At 43.3% G+C, this 26,405-nt stretch overlaps 1 protein-coding gene and 1 long non-coding RNA gene across 17 annotated transcripts in view; one reads left to right on the top strand and one right to left on the bottom strand.

Moving 5' to 3' along the window:
• The window catches only part of ADGRL3 (adhesion G protein-coupled receptor L3), a 531,565-nt gene that overhangs the window by 25,902 nt on the left and 479,258 nt on the right, over positions 1-26,405 (bottom strand). For 4 of the 15 annotated variants that reach the window (XM_083592809.1, XM_083592810.1, XM_083592811.1 and 1 more), the window contains one exon: positions 459-4,144. The exons of 6 other annotated variants lie outside the window; for them this stretch is intronic. In XM_083592809.1, the coding sequence (XP_083448935.1) occupies positions 3,345-4,144 (800 nt within the window). In that variant the 3' untranslated portion in view covers positions 459-3,344. Of the gene's footprint in view, positions 1-458; positions 4,145-8,515; positions 8,661-9,033; positions 9,086-26,405 lie in introns of those variants that run through there. 5 more of the 15 variants (XM_083592816.1, XM_083592799.1, XM_083592798.1 and 2 more) reach the window with 4 other exon arrangements.
• Positions 4,136-26,404, top strand: LOC310753078. 2 transcript variants are annotated; one of them, XR_014543157.1, is made up of 3 exons: positions 4,136-4,185; positions 6,733-6,824; positions 9,082-12,527. It is a non-coding gene; the product is annotated as an uncharacterized lncRNA (long non-coding RNA). The 2 variants fall into 2 exon arrangements; XR_014543156.1 differs by lacking the exon at positions 4,136-4,185 and adding an exon at positions 25,767-26,404 and having other exon boundaries at positions 5,018-6,824; positions 9,082-11,876.

The following is a 26,405-nucleotide window of genomic DNA, read 5'->3' as shown; positions in this document are numbered from 1 at the left end:
GCAGTAAAATAATAGCCCTGTGCAAATGACAACCAAGGGGGCAGGGGCTAGAGAGCAGGAGCTGCAGGTGGCTATGCTCCCCAACTCTCCAGGTTCTGGTGGGTTTCTTTGCACCAGGCGAGGTTGGGAGATGGGGCCCACAAGTGCAGCCCCACTCCTATTCATGCCATGGTGGCCATCTGCACAGAGCTAAAGAAATGGATATGGAAAAACATGAGCGTCTTTTCTGCTCTCATGAGAGTTCACTTAATTGTTCACTGAATTCTGAGACGTTCCTAGAAGCATTTGCACGCACTGTTGTCACAAAAGGTGGCCTTTTATATTAACCAGAAATCATCTCCTAAACCACTCAGCCTTGTTTCAGTTTGTTGATTTATTCTAAACGTTTTCCTACTTAACCCACTGGAGCAGCGATTTAATTCCTCTCTCTCAATAAATAAACTTCAAGTACAACTGGGTGGATTTTTTTTATTTATTTTGCAAAATCCTGCAAGCAAGTATCAACAAAAGAGCACTTAGGTTGGGGCGTGGAATGCCAGAGGGGTTCTGTCAACATCTCTCCAGAGGATACAACTCAGCACTGCTATTTCATCTCCTCCTGAAATGTAGAGGGCCTTTTCCCAGCGCTCAAGCAATTGCGACTAATGCCTCCTTTCCAGATAACACAATTAACAAATGCCAAGCACTAAAACATAAAAACACAAAGGATCTTGGAGAGGCTTCGCAGGGCTTTCCTTTTCTCTTGGACACAATACAGGATCAAGCTAGAAGTGTCACGAATGCAATCAATGTGCACTTTTTGCTGTACATAAAACAGCCAAGGGCGAGCCTCAGCAACCATGGGTGGGGAAGGGGGAGTTTAACTCTCTTTTTCCCCGTATCACCATCCTGACAGAAATTTCCTCTCTGGTGTGTCTGTCTGCCTGCATTTTAATGGGAGCCACTGGGAGCTCCCCTTGGAATGCAAACAGCTGTTTCAGAGAGGAGAATTTTTTGATGGGCTCCTGGCATAAACAGGGAGGCTGTGGTCCCACACTCCAGTTTAGCACTGTAAACTCACTGAGTTTCCGTTGCTGGGCTTTTAACCCATGTTCACAGGACTGTTATGCATGTGTGTCCTGTTCTTTGTTACGAGCTACTACTGTTTGATGTGCTGTTTCTCAAACCAGCTTCACCCTGAGTGGTCTCTAGCCAAGGTGCCAACACTTTTGCCCAGGATAAAGACATCCCCACTCAGTCCACATTCCCGGGTGTGAACACCAACAGAAAGGAAATAAAGCCAGGCTCATGTGAACAGCTAAGAAAGAAAGAAATTGCTGTGGGAAAATAACTTCAAGGTAACGTGAACCCACTCAGTTAATTTCTCCCACAATACACACTCCTGAGGTTGCTCAGAATCGCCCTTGGATGCTGTTTACATACATATAGGTAATTAAATGCATGTTAATTGCATTTATGAAATTAACGCCACGTCTAGTTTGGCCCACATCGTTATGGATATCATCAAAAGCTACATACAGGATGGACCATGTATAAAAAAGTATGGTGAAAAATATAGTCTGAAGTCCTCTTAATTTGAAATGCTACTGCAAAAGCAAACAATAACAGAAGCCTCCAGTATAAAACAAGATACTTCCCATGCCTGGCTCATCGCTCTAGTATTTTGGCTTAATTTCCCCCCAGATCCTCTCTGCATAATTCTGTGCTGAATAATCCTTTTATTTGCATAGCTACCTTCAGCTCCAAAAGAGCTGAACTCCTTTTGCTGAAGATGGAAAGAGGGAGATAAATTAGGAGAGACTGATTGTACAGGACATATATACAGTGCCTTCTAAATCGTAATCAGTTGTTTATTGGTTGGCAAACAAATTTCACTATTACAACAAATATTAGTAATGAGGTCATTCAACTTGGCGACCATACAAAATGCATCATAAATAAAAAAAAGTAGAATCTGTGCTGCTAATTTACCCCCTGGGAAGGCCTACGTTACTTTATATCTTGTCAAATAAATACATTTCCTGTTAGGAAGGGTTTTTATTTAAAACCACTTAAAAATAGGGTTTTATATTTTCTTTTTTTAATATTTGCTATGAATCAGTCTTTTTTTTTTGCTTTTCACCACTGCAGTACCAGTTCCTAGTTTGGGGACTAGACTTTGACTCCTGCAGAGGCATTGCGGTCGCATGCAGAAGCCCCATTATTTCTCTAATAATATCCAGACTCCTAGGAAGATCCCCTCTGAAGGTCTGTTGCCACAAATGCAGCATCTCAATCGATTGTGCACTGTAAACATAAAGGTTCGTCCAGTTTTCCAATTTGAAAAAGGTCTTGTTGGCAAATTTATAGACTGAATAATGAAATAAAGTGTGTTGGAAAATATATATAATATTTATATATATATTCATATATCTCAGACTACTGAAGTGTGGGTGTGACTGAACTGAGAGATAAAAAGATCTTTATAAAGTGAATTACTTTATTTTACCCAGTGAATTCTTTTTAATGGAAAAATGGCCAAAAAAGGATATATGAAAAATCTTGCTCCTACTGGTAGACAAACTTGCAAGACCAGCACAACAGAAAAAAGTTTGTTTTGTTTTTTTCCACTACATTAACAGGGACGCAAGTTCTGGCGGAACAAAAAGCAGACTATATGTGCAATGCTAGTATCTGTACATTACATAGGAATTGTTCCATTTTTTTTCTGCCATTAGAATTATCATCAGTTAATACAGCAAAACATAAAAATATGCCGTGTAGCATACAATTACAGACTCCCTTTCTATTTCATTAGGGTTTGTTTGCTCCACAGCTAAGTGAGCTGCGGTGAAATCAAGTGGTGAGAGACCAAAAAACTATTATGTGATACAGATTCAGAATAAACAGTTTTGCTATTTTTGCTTCTGTTTTGTGCAGCACTCCAATCTAGATGCATCGTTGCTAGTTGCTTCAAATGGCCTTTTGTAAATCAGGTCCTTGGTGATAAGAGACAGAGAGCACCCAAAGATGCTTAAACAAACACAGTATAATTTGAGAAGGCCACACAGTGGACCATTTTCTGGTGCATCCCTTTAATTAGCATACTGAAGTCTTTCTTGGGTGGGGCAACAGGGGCCGGGCTGGGGGGCTGGGGTGAGAGAATCACAGCAGTTAGCATTCTTCCTGGATGGGCCTACAAATTCCATTAAAAAGGTATGAGAATTGTTTGTTCTTTAGAACAGCATGAAGTAGGAGGACACACAATATTACCACCGCTTTGATTTAACTCCAAACAGTAATCCAGGTGTGGGACGGGGGCAGGAGGGGGGGCATTTGTTTTGTTAAAATGTTTCCTTAATGTTCTATAGACTAGTGACCAAGTGAGCCGGTCCTTTGGAGGTTTCTTCTGACGGGGTCCCATCCTTGTTTGGAGGGACTATAAATCCATCACTGCTGCCTCGCCCCAACTGGTAATAAGTGTGTAGCTGCTGGACATGGTTTCTGGAGCCCAGGTTTGGCATGCTCTTGTAGTACACGTCGTCAGCATCACCACTTTTGGCTGGCGGGGGGTCGGTCTGAGTGCTGGTGGTGACACTTTCCGCGGCGGGCATGCCGGCCAGAGCAGGCATACTAGTATAAAGAGAGTCCCTTTTGGGGGACTGGAGATCTTCTGTGTGCTCATTGGTTAGCAAAGGGAAAAAACTCTCGCTGTTGTCTTGCGGAATCCGCCGCCGGCTGTAATGGTGAGGCTGGTGGTTCTCTGCAGAGTAAACCCTCGGGGGTAGCAATGGCGCATCGGATTCCTCGTGGATGAGTTCCAAGCCCAGGGCCTCTTCTTGGTTGAAGGAGGTGGCGTCGTCGAGAACGATGGCGTCGTCCTCACTCCCGCTGCCTAGGTTGTTGACGAATTTGTTCACCAGATTCCTGTTCTGTTCGTTAGAGCACTCATGGTTGTTCAGGTAGGAAGGTATATAATTGGAAGTGAGTTCTTTCAGGATCTTCTTCTCTAAGGCAGTCTCACTGTGGTTATAGCTACGGTCAATTATTTGCACACAGTTGCTCAGGTACTCGCTGCTGGCAATGCTGTAGCTATTGCCGTGGTTACCATTCAGTGGTAGAGTATCCATGACACTTGTATCCCTGGCATTGTTCAGAAGACCCTCTGAAAAATATCACACAAGAAAGGTTGACTTGTACCAAAAGGTATATATGCATGGGGGTCTTGCTCTAAATGCCTAGCCACCTAAGGAGCAATGCTAGACTATTTCGCTACATCATACAATAACCGTGCAAAAAGGAGAGAGAGAGAGAAGGAGGAAAAGGAAAGGGAAAGGAATACATAAATTGTTGGGTTTGGGGGCAAGGAAAACAGTTTGGATAAAGTCAGGTGTGGCATCGCCTTGCTTGGCGCAAAATTACTTTTCAGAAAATTATTGATTTACTACGGAAATGTAGAGCCTGAGAAAGTGCTTTTTGGAGGGAGGGTGTAAACAAAATACAAATCGCCAGGATAAAATTCAGTTTTTCATGCTCAGCAACCCTACTGGGGTTAACTGAGTTGCGCAGGTGGGGAATGGTCGCAGCTCAGTGCGAGAGCATCTGCTTTCCCGGTGAAGCTCTCAGCTCTCCGGCTCAACCAGATACAGCTGGAACATAGCCCAGTCTGAAATTCTGCAGAGCTGCTGTCAGTCAGTGTAGGTGGGATTGCAGACAGACCAATGACCTGACTTGGTATTCCAGCTTCCTAGGTTTCTATCAATTACCAATTTACCGTATTTTTCGCCCTATAAGACGCACCAGACCATAAGATGCACCTAGTTTTTGGAGGAGGAAAACAAGAAAAAAAATATTCTGAGTCTCAGAAGCCAGAACAGCAAGAGGGATCGCTGTGCAGTGAAAGCAGCAATCCCTCTTGCTGTTCTGGCTTCTGGGGTAGCTGCGCAGCCTGCATTCGCTCCATAAGACGCACACACATCTCCCCTTACTTTTTAGGAGGGGAAAAGTGAGTCTTATAGAGCAAAAAATACGGTAACTTTGTCTCTAGTTTGTTTGTTTCTGCATATAATAAATTATTTTGAATGGAAACTTTTATACCCCTGAAAAATATCTGCAAGCTGTGGCAGAACTAATGTGTTGCAAGATGACTGCTATCTAATTGCTTGTTATCGCTGGTCGAGTTAAATCAAAGAAGATTTAAGATATACAATTGCATCACAAGTTTATTGTATTGCTTTAAGAGTGAAGGTTGACAAGGCACCAAGGAACCCGATAAGATCTCTTACTGCTTTTGCTTTATTTATTTCCTGAAATTATACCCAACCCTTTCTCCCCAAAGCAGCCACATGCAGATGGGAGGCTCAGTCTTGGGGAGTGATTTTAAATCATTTCTTCCACACACATTTCCTGTGTTAAACCACTCACAGAGCTACTCCTTGACCTATACAGTTTTCCCTGGGGGGCAATAAATCAAGGGGAGGGGAATGAATTTAAGAACACAGCCCAGAGTAAGGTTTAAAGAAGCCTGCTCCCATGGCCACCTCCCCAGGCTTAAAATAATACCTGAGAGAGATCTGGTCATGAATCTCTTGGCATTTCAGCTACTTTGGCCCTAAAAAGTAGTATTGCTATTATTATTTTTTTAAATCCTTCCCAGCAGCAACTATTGCCACAAATCAGATACATAGCAATCGTAACTAGTCCAAAATAATAATAATGATGTGTCACACAGTTGCCTGTTTATTCAGAAGAAAGCCCCACTGTTTTCAATGGGTCATTTTTGCAAGTGTGTCTAGCTAGGACTGTAGCCAGTTAGAAAGTGGGAGCTATTTCCAAGTAAACAGGCCCAGGATCGAGCAATCCTTAGTGCAGTTAGAAGAAAGCAGGTCCCATCAAACTCAGTGAGATTTCTTTATTTTTCTCTTCAAATAACCATGCCTGGGATTATGCTGCATGCAAATGAACAAGTCCCTGGCATCTCAAGATTGCAAAAACGGGCCTCTTGGGGCCTCTTGTAATGCATTAGTAGACCTTGCTATTCCACTCCCCAAGTTAATTCTAATCTTGATGTTTCTGTCCGATAGATATTAACTGCAACTATCATTTCATTGTAATACTGAAAACAGCTTGTTGAATTGGATATATTTTGTAATGAATTCTTTTTCAGTTTTGTGGTGCTGCATTTTTACGTTTATTATAAGCTGCTCTGGGCATAATCCACCATGGAAAAGTGGCATATAAATAAATTGAATGAAACTGAACATTTGTTATGCAAGGTGCTGGTTTTTTTTTTTTAAAAAAGATTCAGCATGCACTTTATAATATTAATTCTTAAAATGGCCTGGAATTAATGAGCTTGCATAACCAAACTTCATAATCGGTTGTGAATGATATATTGAAAGCTGCCTTGAAAGGGTCTGACCCTCAAAGACTTCCTATGCATACATATTAAGGCTACAATCCTATAATTACTTACCTGAGATAAAGTCCCATGGATTCAGCAAGTCTTATGTCGTAATAAACATGGACAGGACCAACCCTGTTAGTCACTTTAGACTGGTTGCGACTGCTATGTATAGAATTGTGTTTAATAGCTGCATTTGTGAATGTGTCATTTTATTTTTGCTGCAACTTCTTGAAGCAACACAATAAAACTGTGATGGTTTAATATCTTATTTTGGAAGATTTAACGCTGACTTCTGTTGGGTTTTGCATTTAATGTATTCTTTTTGGTGCTTGTTTCACTACTGGTAGGTCTGTATAATAAAGGTGTTCCAAGGCTTCATCAGAATCTACATGCAATAACTTAGACATACCCATTGCCGAGGAATAAGAAACCTTTGTTGGTAAGGTTAGTTGTACAAATTTCTAATACATATCATGTATTGGTACAATTATACATTTTTCATACTTTTACTAAGGACTGTAATGAAAAACTGGGCCTGATTTCCCCCGAGTATCGAAATAGTTTGAGGGAAGTTCTTCTGCAGGCAACTCAGGGAGCTAATTCTGTGGGGGGAAATCCAAATCTCAAACTGTGCTCTTGGTGCAAAGTTGTAGGAGCTCAGGGAATCTGATCATTTTCCTTTGTCAATCTGCCTTTAAGCTTTGCTATTCAGGTGGGCGTTAAGGCGAAAGAACAACTGGAGGAGAGCAGGGCGAATGAGCCTTCAAAGTGTTTTACAAACCGGACTGGGTTGCAGTAACTGCTTTAAGCCTCATGTGTGGAAAATGCTCTTAAGACACATGCCAATGGCAGCTTTCTGCTTACAATTTCATGCTGCAGCGCATGGCTGTCGATGTGGCAAGAGGCCCCAGGGGAAGGAATCTCTTCCACCCAGCTTTGGCAATATAAAGGTTACCATTTTCCCTTCTCTACTGCCTTACCTATGGGTTCCAATTAGTGCTTGGGAGAGATGCGTATAGTTCATATTTTTTCACAGGGAGACGGGCTGTTGTTTCGTTGCTCCAGCATGTTCTGCTGCAACCTGGGACTTTTCAACTGAGCACAAAATAAGGTACCGTATTTTTTGCTCTATAAGACTCACTTTTTCCCTCCTAAAAAGTAAGGGAAATGTGTGTGCATCTTATGGAGTGAATGCAGGCTGCCCAGCTATACCAGAAGCCAGAACAGCAAGAGGGATCGCTGCTTTCACTGCGCAGCGATCCCTCTTGTTGTTCTGGTGTCTGAGATTCAGAATATTTTTTCTCTTGTTTTCCTCCTCCAAAAACTAGGTGCGTTTTATGGTCTGGTGTGTCTTATAGAGCGAAAAATACGGTAAATAGCCTACAAAAGCTTCCTCCTTAAGGATGTAACATCCTGCAATCAGGACTTACACCACACCCTAAAACTGTGCACATGCAAGATCCTCCCTCCCTTCTTTTCCTCTATTAACATTAAGCACGAGGAAAAGTTATTTGAAGCTAAAAAAAACCTAGCCAACTGCTTTGTAAACTTCAATTGGTCCTGTTCAGGGCATTAGACTGAGGCAGCCTGCACAACTTAAGAGACAGTCGGGTCGGAAGTGTCGAAAGAGCAATTGCACGGGAGCCATATGGGTGAGATGCTCTAGGGGAGACAATAAGTCAGACATCAGATGCTGGCGATCCACCTGGGCTTCCTTAATTAATATTGTAATCCTTTTGACACACACAAAACATGAGACAGGATTAATGCTTTCACATTGCTCTTCCTGTTAGTTCAGCTGCTTCTGCCAGAGACGACAGACAAGGCTGAACCAACATTGCCGGATTAGAAAAGCAATTTGTTGACAATTTATTGGCCATTCATATCAGCAAGAAAAACCTTTTTATACACTGTTAGTGTACCTTCTGAAAATACTGAATTCAGTCTGCATCTGTGAGGCAGAACTGCCAGGATGTGTGCTTAGGATTGCAGTTTGGCATTTCTCTGAATTGAAATTTCTCCAAAAGGTCATTTTTATTTTGATACTTAGGTATTTACCAGATGTACATCAAATCTGTGTTTCAGACAGAGAGAAAAGAACAACTCATGGGTAAAAATAGAACAACCATCACAGATGAAGAATGGAGCCATTTATTTTCACAGTATAAATCTCTATCCATCACCGACAGTATTTAAGGGGCAAAACAAGAGGTGGTTGCAAAATCTCAAGAGTGGTCACAGCTCTGCATTAAGACATTGTTCCTTCTTTCTTCTGCTAAGAAGAAAGAATTATTAGCTGCAATATTGCTTTTTAAAGGAAAATAAATCAATTTTCAATTGCTTTGCATTGAAAATGTTCAGCTCTCATTAAAGATGCCACAGCAACATGAGTAAACAGTATGACTTTGCAGACAAAAAGTGTTTTTAACATAAAAGAAATTTCATTCTCACACACAATTACACGAAACTTAAACACACTGGATGAAAGACAAAATGAAAAAATAGACACAACAGAAGCATCTAATTTCTATCAATATTTATAGAATATGGCTTATTACTCTTGATTTCTGCATTGTGAGAGATGAACTGTTTTAAATATCTACATCATTGATATATGATGCATTAAAAAGTGAACTAAAAAAAATTACATTTGATATGCAATGTTTAGCTTTACTCCCATACTTGTCTCTCTGTAGGGCTCTAAACGACAGCATGAAGAAAAGGAAAGAAAAAACAACAAGTAAGCTTACAGCGACAATAGGAGGAATGTGGTTCAAAAGCAAATTGATGATATGCAGAAAAAGTGTTAACAGAAAGCATTTCAACTTTTGAAGCAAATGACGTTACATTGCATGGATTAGATATACCTGCTTGGCGTATTAGTCACAACATGTTTTATTTACAGTGATAGATGTTTTGGTTTTATAAACCCCGTCCTCAAGATTTCAAAAGCAAAATCAAATCTGAAAATCAACATGCACTAGTTATGCCAGTAAATATCCAAGGCTATTTCCTGAGTTTTCAAACAAGCGCTTTTACTTACTGTCTATTATGGCACCTGTGGCTTGCTTGCATGCTAAAATGCTTGCCTACTTGTCTAAGTGAGCACTGCATTACTCTTGTAAACTTTTTCTTTTCGTTCACAGCATTCAAAGTACTCTTATAATGAACACTAACATTTAAAAAGAGCTCTCAAGCTTTTTTAGGCCCCAATACAGAGCCCACTGCAACCAGAACACTCCTGGAGCTAACGGGGAATTTTCTGTGAAAACCACAGTTAGTATGTGAATATGAATATTTTTGATGAATACAAAATGGACCCTTCAGAAACGTTCAAGCTTCATCGCCAACGTTTTTCTTGGGGGGACTCCACACTCTTAGACCTCTGCTCTACTTACCCTTATCCATATTCAGTCCAGAGTGAGCCAGGCTTTGCTTCAGCCCAGCCCAGAACCAATAAGAGTCCCATGGCTTTCTGAATGCTGCACTTCTAAGGGAACAAGGGTGAGGCTAAAGTATGATTCTTCCTTCAGCTGCTTAATTCAGATGGGAAACGCCCTTCCTTCCAGAACAGCCACATCTAAGGCCCATTTCACAAGTTCAGCTTGCAATGCAGTACTTGCCTGGAAGCGGACTGAGCGGTACCAATCCACATGGGAATTTCCTTGTGCAAAGCTGCTTCTTCTCATTTGTGCCAGAAACAGTCAGCTCCTAATTATTATGCTGGTGTGGTTGAAATCAGCACAGCTGCTTAGAGAACCACTAAGCGGGACAGATAAAAAAGCCCATAGGGACTCACCATGTTAACATCTTCATGCATGTTGAAGGCCAACATATTAGGGAGATTTACTAGCTTTGATGGAGCAGGGAGGTTGAAATTTAGGTCCAAGTTTAATTGCGTTAGCATCTGTCAGTGCGGGTTCCAGGTCTGGGAAGGCCCTAGGGTAAGATGGCGTGCCCCTGCGAGTAAGCCTATCTCCTCCGCACCAACAGGAGGGCCATCTTGGCCCCGCGATTGTGGGTGCCCGGGGCCATGAATGCCATGCAGCATGCCTGGCCCTGCCATCAAAATTTGTGGATGCCTGGCCCCTTGATGGGGAATTTTGTGGGGGCTCGGGCCTCCAGGGAACCGGCACCTATGCTCACCGACATCCCTTCTGCCCATTCTGGGTCCAATCTCTACAACTGCTGTGAAGCGCAGTGCAGGATGCGGTGAGAATGTTGCTCTGTCCCCACACTCTGTGCCCCACACTTAGATGGGGCACACATCCCAAGAAGGAGAGAAATCACCTGGCCCTGGAGGCACTAAGGGTGGACAGTGGACCCCCAGCTTTGGCAGGTGCACAGCAATGTCTTCTTCTGGTACTGCCCTGATCCCTAAATACATATGCCAGAGAGCACATTTGGAAAACTCCCATCATCCTTGAACACTGGTCATGATGGTTGGGGCTGATGGGTTTGAGAATTCAACAACAACTTGAAGGCCGCAATGCTGTCATGAGCAATTCTATCTATACGACACGGCTGGATTATTCCAAAACTGTTTCCCATGTGGAATAGCACCTGCAGGGTTTTATTTTCAAATAGCAGTCCTGACGCAAGTGAAAAGGACAACTGAGAGAGAGGGCCTGTTCCACCATGAGGCTTGCTATTGTTCCAGAAAAGGAGTACCTGCCCTCCTCCTGCTTGGGAAAGCTATTCTAAAGGGCAGGTATGAATGAAGTTACTTATTATTGATATATGTTAAACTGCCCCAGAAAATAAGATCTCTGTACTGCATGCAGTGTAGCAGCTGGGTACCATCTTGTGAACACTTCTATGTCCAGAGATAAACTCTGCAGAGTCTTTCAGGTGGATGTAGTTGGTTCGAAAAACCTTAGGAAGACAAGTCTGGATTTCTGGCCACTTAGCATCACTAGTGACATGTGTTTCCAATGTACGTCTTGGCTCTGATCCTAAGTAGCAAAGGTGTAGGAGACTTGTGCAAGGAGACCTTCAACCTCCTGCATCCCCCCACCAGCTGCTTCTTGAAGATGTACTACTACCGGATTTGGACAATCTCCTCTTACTCCAGCTGCTCCTCCCCTCCTCCCCATCTCCCAACCCTCCAGGGAGGCTCTTTTTTTTTTAATAAAGCGGGGGTGGGGTATCATAACCAGGTATCATAAGAAATGGAAAACTCCCCATGCATGAATTTACTTCTGCTCATTAGGATACAAGCCATTAATATAGCCTCAAATCCTTGTATCTTAGTTTTTAAGTCTCGTTCTCACATGTAGAAAACATAATGGACACACACACACACATACAGAATCATGTCACTTTTTAATATATTTCAGGTATCAAAAAAAGAAAAGATAGAAGAGTATTGCCTGAGGCAAAAGGAGTAGAATTTTTGCAGTGCAATGAAGATGGCGGGGATGAAAGTGATCTCTACAAATGTTTAAATGCCCAGAGTGCTGGAACTTGCAAGAAATGGGAAGAATCACCCGTAAGTTATTTATTTTTGCAGACATATTTACCTTGCTTTTTCAAACAAGTTCCCAGGGCAGCTGCTTTTATCTGACAGGATAGGGTTGCCAAAACAACTAAAGACACTGGCAAGTACTGAATTTGTGTACCTCTTTAGCAGTGATTGTCATAAGACGCACCCATGGAGACAACTCTCAAAAGAATGTCTCTGCCAGAAACATAAGACAACTGCTCATGCTGTAAGGGTGAAGACTCTCAGCCACTTGTTCAGTCACAAATATCACTTCATCAAAGGCAGGTAATGGGAATAGAAGCTAGTTGAAAGCTTCATTCACATCGTATTTTTGAAGGCCACATTTAACGGAACATATGTTAAATACCAGCTACACTGAATTTCAAATATCTATATGTTTGACGGCTCAGTTCTTCAAATATCAAGTGTACCAAAGTCATATGCATAATGTGTGCATTATGTGTTTGTCATTGAACCGCATTACAACACAAACTGTATACATAAGTATTTACCGTATTTTTTGCTCTATAAGACTCACTTTTCCCTCCTAAAAAGTAAGGGGAAATGTGTGTGCGTCTTATGGAGCAAATGCAGGCTGCGCAGCTATCCCAGAAGCCAGAACAGCAAGAGGGATTGGTGCTTTCAATGTGCAGCGATCCCTCTTGCTGTTCTGGCTTCTGAGATTCAGAATATTTTTTTTCTTGTTTTCCTCCTCCAAAAACTAGGTGCGTCTTGTGGTCTGGTGCGTCTTACAGAGCGAAAAATACGGTAACTGAAGTATGAGAATGCAGCAAACACAATCCGAAGAGTTAAGGACCCCATTGCACGGTGCTGTGGCATTATGTGGCTTGAACGAAATGGAGACAAAAATTATAAGGAGGTGAAGGTCTTGCGCTCACCATCTTTCAAATTATGGCAGAGAAGGTATTGCCACATTGTGCTGTTGTGAACCAAGTGACTAACCCTGCAGTCCTATGTCTCCTGGGAGCCAAAGTAAACATTGGCTCTCTCTTTGGGAGGGCAGAGATGGAGACTCAGGGCCAGATTCTCCCTCCCCATTGCTGTGGCAACCTCTGCAGTCCTGGCCCCACAACCATCAGAGGTCTGACCTGAGCAGAGCCATGAACATGATCCATCGCCTTTCCAGTCACCCAACATGCCCTCCAGCCAGGGAATAAAACTATACTAGCCTTGGAGGGGGGTGGTGGTGGAAAAATGAAACATTTTTAAAAGGATGGAGGAGTGCAAAAGCACTCTTCTGCCGTTACTCTATATATTAGTTTTGTTTAGTCGTGTCCGACTCTTCATGACCCCATGGACCAGAGCACGCCTAATATATATATATAATGTATTCTAAAGAGTTCTTAGTAAGGCAAATGGAGATCTCAGCGCCAAGCCAATATACATTTTCCTGCTGAGGAAAGATTGTATAAAAAGCCTGCAAGAATGCACGACTGTTGAACTCAGCAGTAGGAAGTGTTGATTTAACTTGAAAGACAGTTTCTTTGACAACAATGATTTACAGCGAGCACTATCGGAGGGGATGGTGTTATTTTGTGTTGGTTTTCTTTAGAGAGCTGTTCATTTTCTCTCCAAAGCAATTTTATGGAAAAGAAAAGAAAAAAAAACTGAACATGGCAAAATGATGAAAGTGATAGCGAGCTTGATGAGGAGCAGCCAACATGTATGGTGTGTCTGAAAGAAAGTAGCTTAAAATAATTGAGTCCTAGCACAATGGAAAGAAATGCACGCCACTTCATATAATAAATGCTCTAGCTGGCCCTACGTTCTGCATAGGTAAGGGCTCCTCTGGACTTCCTTTCGTACCACATTTCTAAGCACAGGCCTGCGCTTTAAAGCACTGTGTCCGAGTGCTTTTGGGGGGGGGACTGGAGCTTCCCCCCCCCCCAAAACCTGCTCTTTACCACTGAACTGGAGCAAATTCTAACCCATGGGAAATCAGGACTGCGCTTTAAAGTGTGGACACCTACGTCTAGAAAGCATGGGGCGAAAGTGTGGACGACCCCTAAATCAAAGATAACCTGCTATAATAGCCCATAATCTGTGGCAATTTTTTGTGGCGCAGCGATAATCTGTTGCAAAACATGTTAGAAAGAAGAAATTGTAACCTCTCTCTCCCAGGTAGACTCAAGTAGACCTGATCACCTTTGATGCTTTTGATGCTGGGCAAGGGACTTTGCCAGGTATGAGTGGTAGATTCTCCACGAAGCCTAAGCTATTTGAAACTATTTTGCCTTGGTCCCAAATCAATCAAGTCTGGGTAACCTTACCAGAAATCACTTCCATAAACTACTCTGCTGTTGCCAGAGAACAAATTCCGCTACCGCTTTGTGTATTTCCTAGCATCTTGGCTTCAAAAGCATTCTGCTGCTTCCCCGGGAAAACCAGCTGTTTACTGCTGAATTAGAACAAACGTCAGTTGGGTTTTATGCAGGCACAATGGAAAAGGGAAAAGGGATGGCGATGGAACAGGAGAAGTCAAATTTGGGGCTGTGTTCTTAAAGTCACAAAGTTCTTATAAGGACTAGCTGAGATGGAAACACTTCAGGGAGGAGTCAAAAGGCTTTGATTGGAGGCAGTGGAGTTGCCCGACTCCCTTCCTCTGCTGCAGCCTGAAGGGAATGGGTATTGTTAGGGGCAGCTGAGAGAGACGAAGAGCCAAATGCACCTAGTTTTCCAGCAGAGCCAATATACTACTATATATCCAGGGCAGCTGCCTACCAACTCCACCTGGTACGCAGGCTGAGACCCTCCCTGCCTGCGGACTGTCTTGCCAGAGTGGTGCATGCTCTGGTTCTCTCTCGCTTGGACTACTGCAATGCACTCTATGTGGGGCTACCTTTGAAGGTGACCCAGAAACTACAACTAATCCAGAATGCGGCAGCTAGACTGGTGACTGGGAGCGGCCGCTGAGACCACATAACACCGGTCTTGAAAGACCTACATTGGCTCCCAGTACGTTTCTGAGCACAAGTCAAAGTGTTGGTGCTGACCTTTGAAGCCCTAAATGGCCTTGGTCCAGTATATCTGAAGGAGCGTCTCCACCCCCATCGTTCTACCCGGACACTGAGGTCCAGCACCGAGGGCCTTCTGGCGGTTCCCTCATTGCGAGAAGCCAAGTTACAGGGAACCAGGCAGAGGGCCTTCTCGGTGGTGGCACCCGCCCTGTGGAACACCCTCCCACCAGATGTCAAAGAGATAAACAACTACCTGACATTCAGAAGACATCTGAGGACAGCCCTGTTCAGGGAAGCTTTAATGTGTGACATTTTAGTGTATTTTTGGTCTCTGTGGAAGCCGCCCAGAGTGGCTGGGGAAACCCAGCCAGATGGGCGGGGTACAAATAATAAATTATTATTATTATTATTATTAATAATAATAATACTGACATTTTGCTGCATTTTCTAAAAAATGAGAGAGAAAAATCTGGAAAAGTTCTGATCTCATATCCATTGGTTCCTTGAAGATCTTATGTGAAGACTCTGTTACCTAGACTAAATTATTTAAATGCTACACACACTTTGCTCCGTTTGGGATTTTGGTTACAGTGTTAGACCTGGGCAGTTCCCAGCAGTGAGAATTGTCCCCCACCTTAACATAGGAACTAAATGCCCACCCCTCTCATTTATGTTCTTGCAAGGACTTACTCACTGAACACAGGGAAACAAGATGGCAGAGATGTTTAGAGACTGGTCCTGAAGTGCTTAGAGTGCACAGATCTATATGCCATGAATTATGATGGCTGAGATGAAAGATACAGTATGGGAATTCACATCGGCTTGGAAAGTGTCTTGGATGAGAGTAACTTACAACCTTTCATAATACAATATGCATAAACAAATTGGATGATAAATTAAATGTGTTCAGGGTTTTGGAAAACCCTTTGGCTTGTTTCATAGAATCATAGAATTGTAAGGAACTCCAACTTTCTGCAATGCAAGAATCCACAGCTGCCCCTGGGTGGGCGCGAACCACCAACCTTCTGGTTAACAGCCAGATGCTTAAAAGCTTAAATCAGACTCAGAGGCAATAGTTGGACCACCTTACATTGGGTTGCAACTTTCCCCACCCTCATGAGGTTTCTTCAGAATTTCAACTGAAAAATTCTCATGGAAATGGAACAGACTTAAGTATCCAACTGATCCAATGCAGCCACCCTTAGGTGATTGTTTTCCTTGCCATCTTTCTAGTCGGGCTGCTAAATTCTTCTTTCAAGGGCTGCCAATCTTTAGGCATTTGGCAACAGTGTCCTGTCATCTACAGCTATGACCCCTTTTACTACTTACAAGCTAGCAAGGAAGGCCCAGCAGTTATACTATATGCCTGCAGGAATGAATTTCATCCTCTCCACCTTCATTGCTCTGTAAAAGTTCTACTCCTTCTGCCTCAGTCATCTAATAATTAGTTATACCTGAAATAAAAATACATATACTTTAAAATATGACAGAGTTATGAAGCGAAACCCTTCTTTTGAAATAAATATCCAGACTTTTGCCTGCCTTGACTAGGAAAGATATGCAGGAAGAACCTAACTTTTCACATTTTTAGTGTGAAAGGCAGAAGGGCGTTTGCCTGTACATGCTTAAAATCCTCACAATCAGGAACTCTGTTGAAAAAAATCTTTTAAAAGCAAGAAGGAATACTGAGAATATGCAGAAAGAATGCAAGGTATTAATGTTTCTTGATTAAGACAAACAAAAATCTGATGCATTATGTATGATCACCCCACCCACCCCAATGATTACACTGGAATGCAGTTTCAGAACAACCAGAAGCATTATGTACAAGACCTTTCTAATTCTTGCTTTGTTTGTTTTAAGCACATGATGGAGCTTGTCCTTTATTTCAGGCTATTTTGAAAATCCACACAAAGGACATGTTTCATTTCCCCATTGATGTGTATTGAACCAAAGTTCCCTGTTGCTCTATGGGCCCAGGCACAGTGAGCTCAGATTTCAGGGGCGTGAAGGTAGCAATAATGACAGGACAATAATCTGGGATTGAAATGGCCACAACTTTTATTGATTTCAGATGTAAGTAGGCTTTGGAATAGGCATCAGGCATGTATCCTAATTCAGCCTAGCTTGGTTGCTGGCTGATTGCTCCATCAGCGTTGATCCTGGTTTAAAGGTACAGTCATACCTCGGGTTGAATGCGCTTCAGGTTGAGTGCGTTTGAGTTGCGCTCCGTGGCAACCCGGAAGTAATGGAGCGTGTTACTTCCAGGTTTCGCTGCTTGCACATGCGCAGACACTCAAAATGACGTCACGTGCATGCGCAGAAGCAGCGAAAAGCGACGCACGTATGTGCAGACGTGCCATTGCTAGTTACATTTGCTTCTGGATGCGAACGGGGCTCCGGAAGGAATCCCGTTCATATCCAGAGGTACCACTGTATTCGCTGCTGATGCAGTTCAAATGGGGGCGATCCCACCATACAAGTTGGAGTTTTGTGGTCCGTTAGCCCCCATCTGGGCCTTTGGACAAAACTTTCCTCCTGGATCTTTTTAGTGGGATACCCTGAACCTTTGTTTCAATTTTGACTAAAGATCCAACCCAATGTCTTTTCTGCTAAAAGTTGTGACAATTGCTATGAGGTAGGCAAAAGGCCTAATGTTTCTGCAGAAAAATACCTCCCTGGCCCAGAATATGGCGGCCAAATAATTCTACAGCAAGGTCGCGCAAGCACTGTCAACATAACTTCGGAGAATGTGAAGACATACAGGGTGGGCAGGTGGGACAACCGTTGCCGACTGCGCTGCCCACCCGCAGCGCAGCCGTAATATATGACCTGGAGGCGGATCTGCGTGGAGACAGGCTCCTCCAGGTCTGTCTGCAAATCAGTGCCTCCTAGATCGGCCCTGACTGGCCCCTTTCAATTCAAAATTTGGGTGGGAAGTCCCTGAAATCTCTGCAACCAGCTGAAGCAGAAGGCACTGCCAGGGGTCGCGCAGCAGAGAATTCCCTCTGCCGCTGCCAGAGATACAATAAGCAGCCTTTTTGGTCTTAATGGTTTCCTCACCATGGTCAAAACACATTTCTCCACAGTTTTAGGGCTTCCATTTTGGTTTTATTTATTTCATTATTTAGATTTAGAGTCCATGATGCCTTGAGAGCTTCCCCTGTTTCCTTCTTAGTTTCCAGGTGCCTCCTTCTCTATGGATGTGTAAAAAGCTAACGCACTATCCAAGCCTTTCGTGGCAGGAGTGTGACCTGGCCTCCTCTTCTTCCTCTTTGCAGCGTCTCCGTATGGGAGAGAAGCTTTCTCCTTCCTGCCAGGAACACTTCTTCTGGTGCTGTCAGTGGAATTTCCCTCGGTTGGGTCACTGTTCTAAAACCAAATGCTTCAGGTAGACTCTAAGGTAGGTAAAGGGACCCCTGACCATTAGGTCCAGTCGTGGCCGACTCTGGGGTTGCGGCGCTCATCTCGCTTTACTGGCCAAGGGAGCCAGCGTACAGCTTCCGGGTCATGTGGCCAGCATGACTAAGCCACTTCTGGCGAACCAGAGCAGCGCACGGAAACGCTGTTTACCTTCCCACCGGAGCAGTACCTATTTATCTACTTGCACTTTGATGTGCTTTTGAACTGCTAGGTTGGCAGGAGCAGGGACCGAGCAATGGGAGCTCACCCCATCGCGGGGATTCGAACCGCCGACCTTCTGATCGGCAAGTCCTAGGCTCTGTGGTTTAACCCACAGCGCCACCCACATCCCCCAAAAATATAAAGTATAAATTCTAGGGGTGGAATTTAACATCTCGCTACTGCTAACATTCTTTCTGCGCAAGCTTGTCAGCTTGCCAGACAGAACCAACCCCCATCCCTTCTGTGCTGTTCTGGGGCTTCTTCCAAACCACCCACCCCACAAGGCAGGGGCAGGAGATAGGGGGAAGCCCCCTCGTGAAAGTGGAAACCCAAAGTCTGAAACCTGAAGATCAAACTTCAGGATTTGCAAGTCATGTAAATTTGAAACACAAGGTATATCATCCACAAATTTGTAATAAAAAACAAAACACATATTATACTGAGGACTGTGAGACTAAGCTACCTCCCTAGGGCAAGATATCCTGCATCGGAAGCACCCCAGAATGTGCAAGCTTGTCTTAAAATATCTCCAAGGAGCTCCCACTATTGTCCTCTAGCAGTTTAATCTATTGTTCACCTGCTGTTAACAGTTCAGAAATTTTTCCTGAAGTTCAACTTTAGATTTCCTATCTGGACTTTCAAAGCTTTACTTCCCCACCTTCTAGTAGAGCAGGAGTGTCCAAACTTTTTTCAAAGAGGGCCAGATTTGATGAAGTGAACATGCGTGAGGGCCGACCAAAGTTGTTGACCATTTTTAGGACTGATGCTGTTGAACTTCTTTTTGGATTTCCCCCCAAAGTTGTTGACCTTTTTTTTTTTAGGGTTGAAGTTGCTGACCGGGCCAGATTAAAACCCCGAGCCGGACTTTGGACTTTGCCTGCAGTAGAGAGTGCGAAAGAAGTGTTGCCTCTGCTTTTCTAAGCATTTTTTCATTTTGCTAAGACCAACGTGAAGGAGGTAGGGTCATTCTAACCCCACACCCTGAGAGACTCGGGGAGACTGGCAAGGGTAGCCAGCCGTGTTGGACCCCTGACAAGGGGAAGCCCAAAGGCCAAGCTAGACACATAATTGGAAATCATGTCAAAATGGCTCTAAAAAATGTTACAGCGCTAGTGGTGGGTTCATTAGGACTGCAGTTCATGGGGAGAGGAGGGTAAAAAGCTACACACATGGATTTCTATGACAGTTTTGGAATTTTTTCTTATAAAGGGGAGGGGTAAAATCCCCTAATCGAGCAACCTATTGTAAGGCTTCAACACCCTTCCCTCCCCAGCTGCAGGTATGACAAATATCACCACCACCACATTCCTGCACTGATATTAAGGTAAAGGTAAAGGGACCCCTGACTGTTAGGTCCAGTCGTGGCCGACTCTGGGGTTGCAGCGCTCATCTTGCTTTATTGGCCGAGGGAGCCGGCGTACAGCTTTCGGGTCATGTGGCCAGCATGATTAAGCCGCTTCTGGCGAACCAGAGCAGCGCACGGAAACGCCGTTTACCTTCCCGCCGGAGCGGTACCTATTTATCTACTTGTACCTCGTGTTTTCGAACTGCTAGGGTGGCAGGAGCAGGGACCGAGCAATGGGAGCTCACCCCGTCGCGGGGATTCAAACCACCGACCTTCTGATCGACAAGCCCTAGGCTCTGTGGTTTAACCCACAGTGCCACCCACATCCCTGCACTGATATTAGCACTGGGGAAAATCTCCTGGTATTTTTTTTAATGGAGGAGCTTTCTAATGACATGTTTGGCATCATGTCTAACTTGGTGCTAAGCTGTTCCTGACGAGTGATGACCTGTTTCCCTAGCAAGGACAGAGAGATGCAAGCCGACCGTCTATCTTCACTTCAAGGGCTGCTCTAGTCCTGCTAGTGCCCTGCCCTACGCCTTGCCAATCTCAGATAAGACAGAGCTCCCAGACACCTTCTCATTCTTATGATTTCCGGTGCCATTTCCCACACCCAGGCTGGTCATTCTACTGAAGTAGTCTCAAAAGAGCAAAATATATAGCAAACATAGCCACATGGAATAAATCAAAGCAAAACAAACAAACCCCGCCCATGAAAAGGTTAAAGAAAGAAACACACCGGCTCAATAATCAATTGGGACAAGCAGGGAACATTCCTTCCTGGCCTCCCATACAGAGCAGTGATGCTTCTCTGTCCCAAAGGAAATGGCAAAGGAAAAGGACACTGCTTTCCTGCCCAGTCCAGCTAGTTGCCAGGGTGGGAAACAGACTATGGAAAACTTTGTTCCCATTTGCAGGCATCCCTCCACTTTCTCGCGATCAATACTAAATAAAAATAAATTTTTATTTATAACCCACCCTTCCAGGTTCAGAAAACCAGGCTCAGGGCGGCTAACAACAAAATTAAAACACTTGATTGTAATACAACATAGAAGCAGCAGAAAACACAATATAAAAACATGAATAACAATAAAATTCAGAGTTCAAAAATCAATTTGGGGGAAATCCATCCAATAAGCGTTAGATAGTCACCAGGGCTAGCTGGCTGAATTGGTCCTACTTGGGCCAGTGAGGAGACCAGGGGAGAATTAGCTGTGGGGTCTCAGAGCGGGTAATCTTCATATAAGGTAGGGAAGAGAAGGGAAATAAAAGATCAGGCTGAATTCAAATTAAAGGCCAGGCAGAATAGCTCTGTCTTACAGGCCTGACGGAAGGAGGTTAAATCCTGAAGGGCCCTAGTCTAATGGGACAGAGCATTCCACCAGGTCGGAGCCATCAACTTGCATGTGACTGTGTATGCGTGTGGTGCCAGGAAATAAACCATTTTTACGCTGCTCAGCCTCCCCGCCTAACAGCTGACACACGGGGTGAGTGCTGCTGCAGCAGCAGATTTCTAGCGCATTCTCTAGCTGGCCCCAGAGCTTCAATTCCAGTTGTGGATATTTTTGGTACAGTATTTTTGATCTGGACTGCAGAAAGGGTGTTTAAATGAGCTTAAAGAAGCCAAATTTCCCCTGCTACTTTTCCTGAACATCTGTGCCTGCTGGATTCCACAGGAGATTTCACTACCAATGCTGTAATTTCCAAGTTTTGGAAATAATGCTCCTACTCGGGCACAGAAAAACGATACTCTTTTGGTACAAAATGTATCCTGTTGACCAGTGTCTCCCATTATATCCTCTCAAATTCTTCTCCCAAGGGTTGTAGTTTAATCACTTATTTAAAGAATGGCAGCAAAACATTTTAATTCTTCTTGCCCACCACGATAAAGCTTTTACATTTTCCAATACTGATCTTTGTTCTGCTGCTAACTGTCCAGCTCTTCCTCTTGAAAACAATGGAGGCTTTCGCTTATCTCCACACTGTGTACACAGAGTTGCCCAGAGCTTGTAGTCCCGGATTACCTTAACATCTCAGAGCACCATTGTATGAAATCTGTCACATTCTTTTTTCTAATTTTATAACATTTAAAGTATGCTTTTTAAAGTAAATGCATACAGATATCTTGATGGCTTTTTCTAGTCCACAATTCTTTCTTTTTTTCTTATAAGAATAAAATTGTGGAATAAATTCCATTGTTGAAGAAGCACACACTCTCTCTCTGTGTGTGTGCTGCCTCTGTTTGCTAAACTAGGTAGGTAAAGGGACCCCTGACCATTAGGTCCAGTTGTGACCAACTCTGGGGTTGCAGCGCTCATCTCGCTTTACTGGCCGAGGGAGCCGGCGTACAGCTTCCGGGTCATGTGGCCAGCATGACTAAGCCACTTCTGGCGAACCAGAGCAGCGCACGGAAACGCCATTTACCTTCCTGTCAGAGTGGTACCTATTTATCTACTTGCACTTTGATGTGCTTTCGAACTGCTAGGCTGTCAGGAGCAGGGACCGAGCGACGGGAGCTCACCCCGTCGCGGGGATTCGAACCGCTGACCTTCTGATCGGCAAGTCCTAGGCTCTGTGGTTTAACCCACAGCGCCACCCGTGTCCCGTTTGCTAAACTAGCTTGTTTCTAAATCCCTAAGCTTACCTTGAAAGGAGTTGAGGTTTTGGGTGCTTTCAGATGCGATGACACTTGAAAAGTGCCTGATTTACTGCTGCCCAAGGTTCCACGGAACCTTACTTTTGGGAAGCTAGAGGCAACAGGTGGTATTCAACTAAGGACTCAACTACATTGGTAAAGATAATGTGCTTTATATGCATTACAACTCTGTGACACCAGATGGCACTGTGGAGTCCCGTTTTTCGACTACGGGATTTCCCTGTATGAAGTTTACAACACATTTAACTGAATCGTTTCTGTGATGTGTCTAGATCCATCCTAAGTTTCACCCAGAGCAAACCCATCAAAATTAATGAACACGGCTAAGCCTTGCCCTCTCTCTAGGAACTTCATTACCTCCCAGTTTTGATTGGCTATGTGGCAACATGACACCATCACATTGCACAGGCAATACACTATTATGATTACCTAAAGAAGAATGAATCAAAATGGGACAGGAACAGGGGGCCAGGGAGGGACAGTGACACAGACAATCATGAAGGGTTTTCCCCAAAGGAGGTTTTCATATCGACCCACCCTGAAAGGCTACTCAGAATAAATCAGGAAAATACAGCATATTCTTCAATGAATTTTGACAGACTGAATAATTAGAAAACATGCATAATAAAAATGACATGAAATGTCTGTTGATTCAGAAAGATTCCTGAGGATATCTTTCTGCAGTTTAAAAAGGTAAAGGGACCCCTGACCGTTAGGTCCAGTAGTGACCGACTCTGGGGTTGCAGTGCTCATCTCGCTTTATTGGCTGAGGGAGCCGGCGTACAGCTTCTGGGTCATGTGGCCAGCATGACTAAGTCGCTTCTGGCGAACCAGAGCAGCGCACGGAAACGCCGTTTACCTTCCCGCCAGAGTGGTACCTATTTATCTACTTGCAGTTTGACGTGCTTTCAAACTGCTAGGGTGGCAGGAGCAGGGACCGAGCAACGGGAGCTCACCCCGTCGCGGGGATTCGAACCGCCGACCTTCCGATCGGCAAGCCCTAGGCTCTGCGGTTTAACCCACAGCGCCACCCGCGTCCTTTCTGCAGTTTACTGGGTTAGAATTAACAGAAATAGTTGAAGCAGCTTTTTAATCTCTTAAATTGGCTGTTCTTTTAATTAAACAAGAATGGAAAGCAAGATGTGATCCATCTTGTTCTAGCAGCCAGTATGCTTTTTTCTGGTCTAACCTTGCTGCTTAACTTTCACACAGGTGAACAATGATAGAGATGAGGAAAGGGAAGAGAATGAGGTCTGTATTGGGGGGGGGGAGAGAGAATATGCTTATTTCAGTATGTAGACCTGGAATATGAGAGAACATGCATAGGGTTTCTGGGTATAACCCGCTGAGATCCACACACTAAAGAGTGCATGCGCGCGCGCACACGCACACACACGCGCGCACACACACACACACACACACACGCTTCTCTAGCAAACTACACTCCTCTTGGCCAATTCATATTGCCATAGACTTTGTTAGACACATGTGTGGTGAAGTGATGGTCTGAGCATTTCATACTCCCACATATCCCCAAGTGGCCATGGAACAAATCAGGGTCTGGTCGTCATCTCAGATGACTCTTGTTTCATGAATCTATTCAACCTGCGTAGGCTAAAACCCAGCATGGATTACAAATAATAAGCCGGAAAATGATTGCGTGAGTCATGCCAAGCTGATCTGGGCTGCAGCAGTGCCCTTGAGACCCCGCAGAGTTTTCTCATGGTTCGTTACTTTATCAGTTGTATCATTCAAAATAAACTGCCATGATGCCTAGCGTGACAGCTGCTTTGTGAGTAATTCAGCTCATCCATGGCCAAGCCAAAAAGAAAAGATGGCTCGTAGGATAATGTGTGAAGAATTTAGCTGAGTTTTGTCAGACTGCAGGGTCAGGTTAGCGTGGGCCAGGTTTCAGTGAGGTCTCATAAGTATAATGGCTCACTACTCTTACCTCATTATCAGATAACATTTTATACATGATAACAAACAGACAAAATCCTCGACTCTGTTCATGGTAAAGCAGCAAAGCATACTGAGCAAGCTATCAAATGCCAATGGTTAGCACAGATTTCCATTTTCCTGTAGCACTGAAATGTATTTGCATATGAAATAGGTGGATGTGAGACAATGTGATATAAAATAAGCAATTGCTTCGTTCAAAAAGTACCGTATTTTTTGCTCTATAAGATGCACCAGACCATAAGACGCACCTAGTTTTTGGAGGAGGAAAACAAGAAAAAAATATTCTGAATCTCAGAAGCCAGAACAGCAAGGGGGATCGCTGCGCAGCGAAAGCAGCAATCCCTGTTGCTGTTCTGGCTTCTGGGATAGCTGCGCAGCCTGTATTCGCTCCATAAGACGCACACACATTTCCCCTTACTTTTTAGGAGGGGAAAAGTGAGTCTTATAGAGCAAAAAATACGGTATACAATTCTCATTGGTGATTAAAATGGAACAAACAGTAACACTGTTCACTTTGTTTCCAGGGACCGTGTGCTGTTTTTATTTACAATTTGGGTTCCAGTTAAAAACAGAGAGTATGGCCAATGAGATCAATGGAGCATGGTGCAAATAAATGAAGAAGAATCTCTGGCATAGATACTGATATTTAAAATGAAAGATCTTGTCAGAGGGCTGGAGCCGGGCTAAGCTGAATGCAAGTCCCTATGAAGTCAATGGGATGAGATAGACAAGACTTGAGCTCCGCTGTGAAATCTGTGTAACTAACTTATCTTGGTTCTCACTATAATATAATATAAAGTAATTTTAAAAAATGTATCTTGCCCTAGCTACCAGAGAACATTTGTGCATCAGAAATGAAATTTTATTTCTTCCAGTTTTATGGGAGATACAGAATTCTCAATATTATTATCCAGTATAGAAAGTTACTTTTTGAGACGAAAAGGTAAATTTTGACATGATTAATGCTTTATATTAAGAAAAAAATTCTTTCACTGTTTATGATGCGTAAGTACCAGAGCAATTTATGTGCTATATTAGCATTTTAATGTAACTAAATGCATTGCTTATATGAATAAAAAGTGCTATATGAAAAATTTGCAAAAGAAGTAGAATATCAAATAACATTTCATCTCTAGGAATGAAATGCCAATAAGACCATTCTGCATTTCATACTAGAAGGCTATATAATCCAAAGAGGTGCTGTTTACACCTGTATTATCTTTGTGTAAAGAGATTGTCATGGCCAAAATCTCAGATAGTCATGTCAGTCAAACTCCCCTGGCTTTACTGGTAAGATCTTTGCATTCTTATGCCAACTTCTTTGATTGCAGAATTCTACTTGACCCATCTGGAATGATACGCTGTGACTTCAGTCCTACTAAAGATGATTGCACTTAAGCCCTATTAAAACCAGCAGAACAATTTTGTTGTGACCACAGTAAGTCTCACTTATTTCAATGAGGATTAAACCCACTAAGTAGTTGGCTTGGGGCTTTTATTACTACTGCTAAATAACTAACTGCTGCTACTGCTGTTGTTTTTAAACAGCAGTTGGGGGTATATTCCTTACTGGCCCTATCCTGCTCTGAATTTCAAAACTCAACAATAGCTTTGGCGTTTTTTAGCATTAAAAGGCTATTTTGATATCACTTACCTTGGACAGTGCTCCTGTTTCTCAAATGAACATTTGACAAACAGATATACAAGAGATAAATGGATACAAGTGACCAAACACAACACTGAAAATATTAAAACAAAAGGTCATACACATCTGAATAGATCTGACTGATGGGTGTCTTTCAAAATTAATTTAGATTCGTTCAAGAAAAAAGCCTGGGGGAAATGGAAAAATGTTCTGAAATGGGTAGGGAAATAATTATTTGTGCTCAAAAATAAAGGGGAGGAAAGAAAAAGAAAGAAAAAAAATGTGCCTATAAAAGCCACATAAAATGGGACTCTCACTAGAGAAA

Source organism: Podarcis filfolensis, assembly GCF_964270895.1.
Source record: "Podarcis filfolensis genome assembly, chromosome: 17".
Classification (NCBI taxonomy): Eukaryota; Metazoa; Chordata; class Lepidosauria; order Squamata; family Lacertidae; genus Podarcis; species Podarcis filfolensis.
This window is presented reverse-complemented; position numbering and strand designations above follow the sequence as displayed.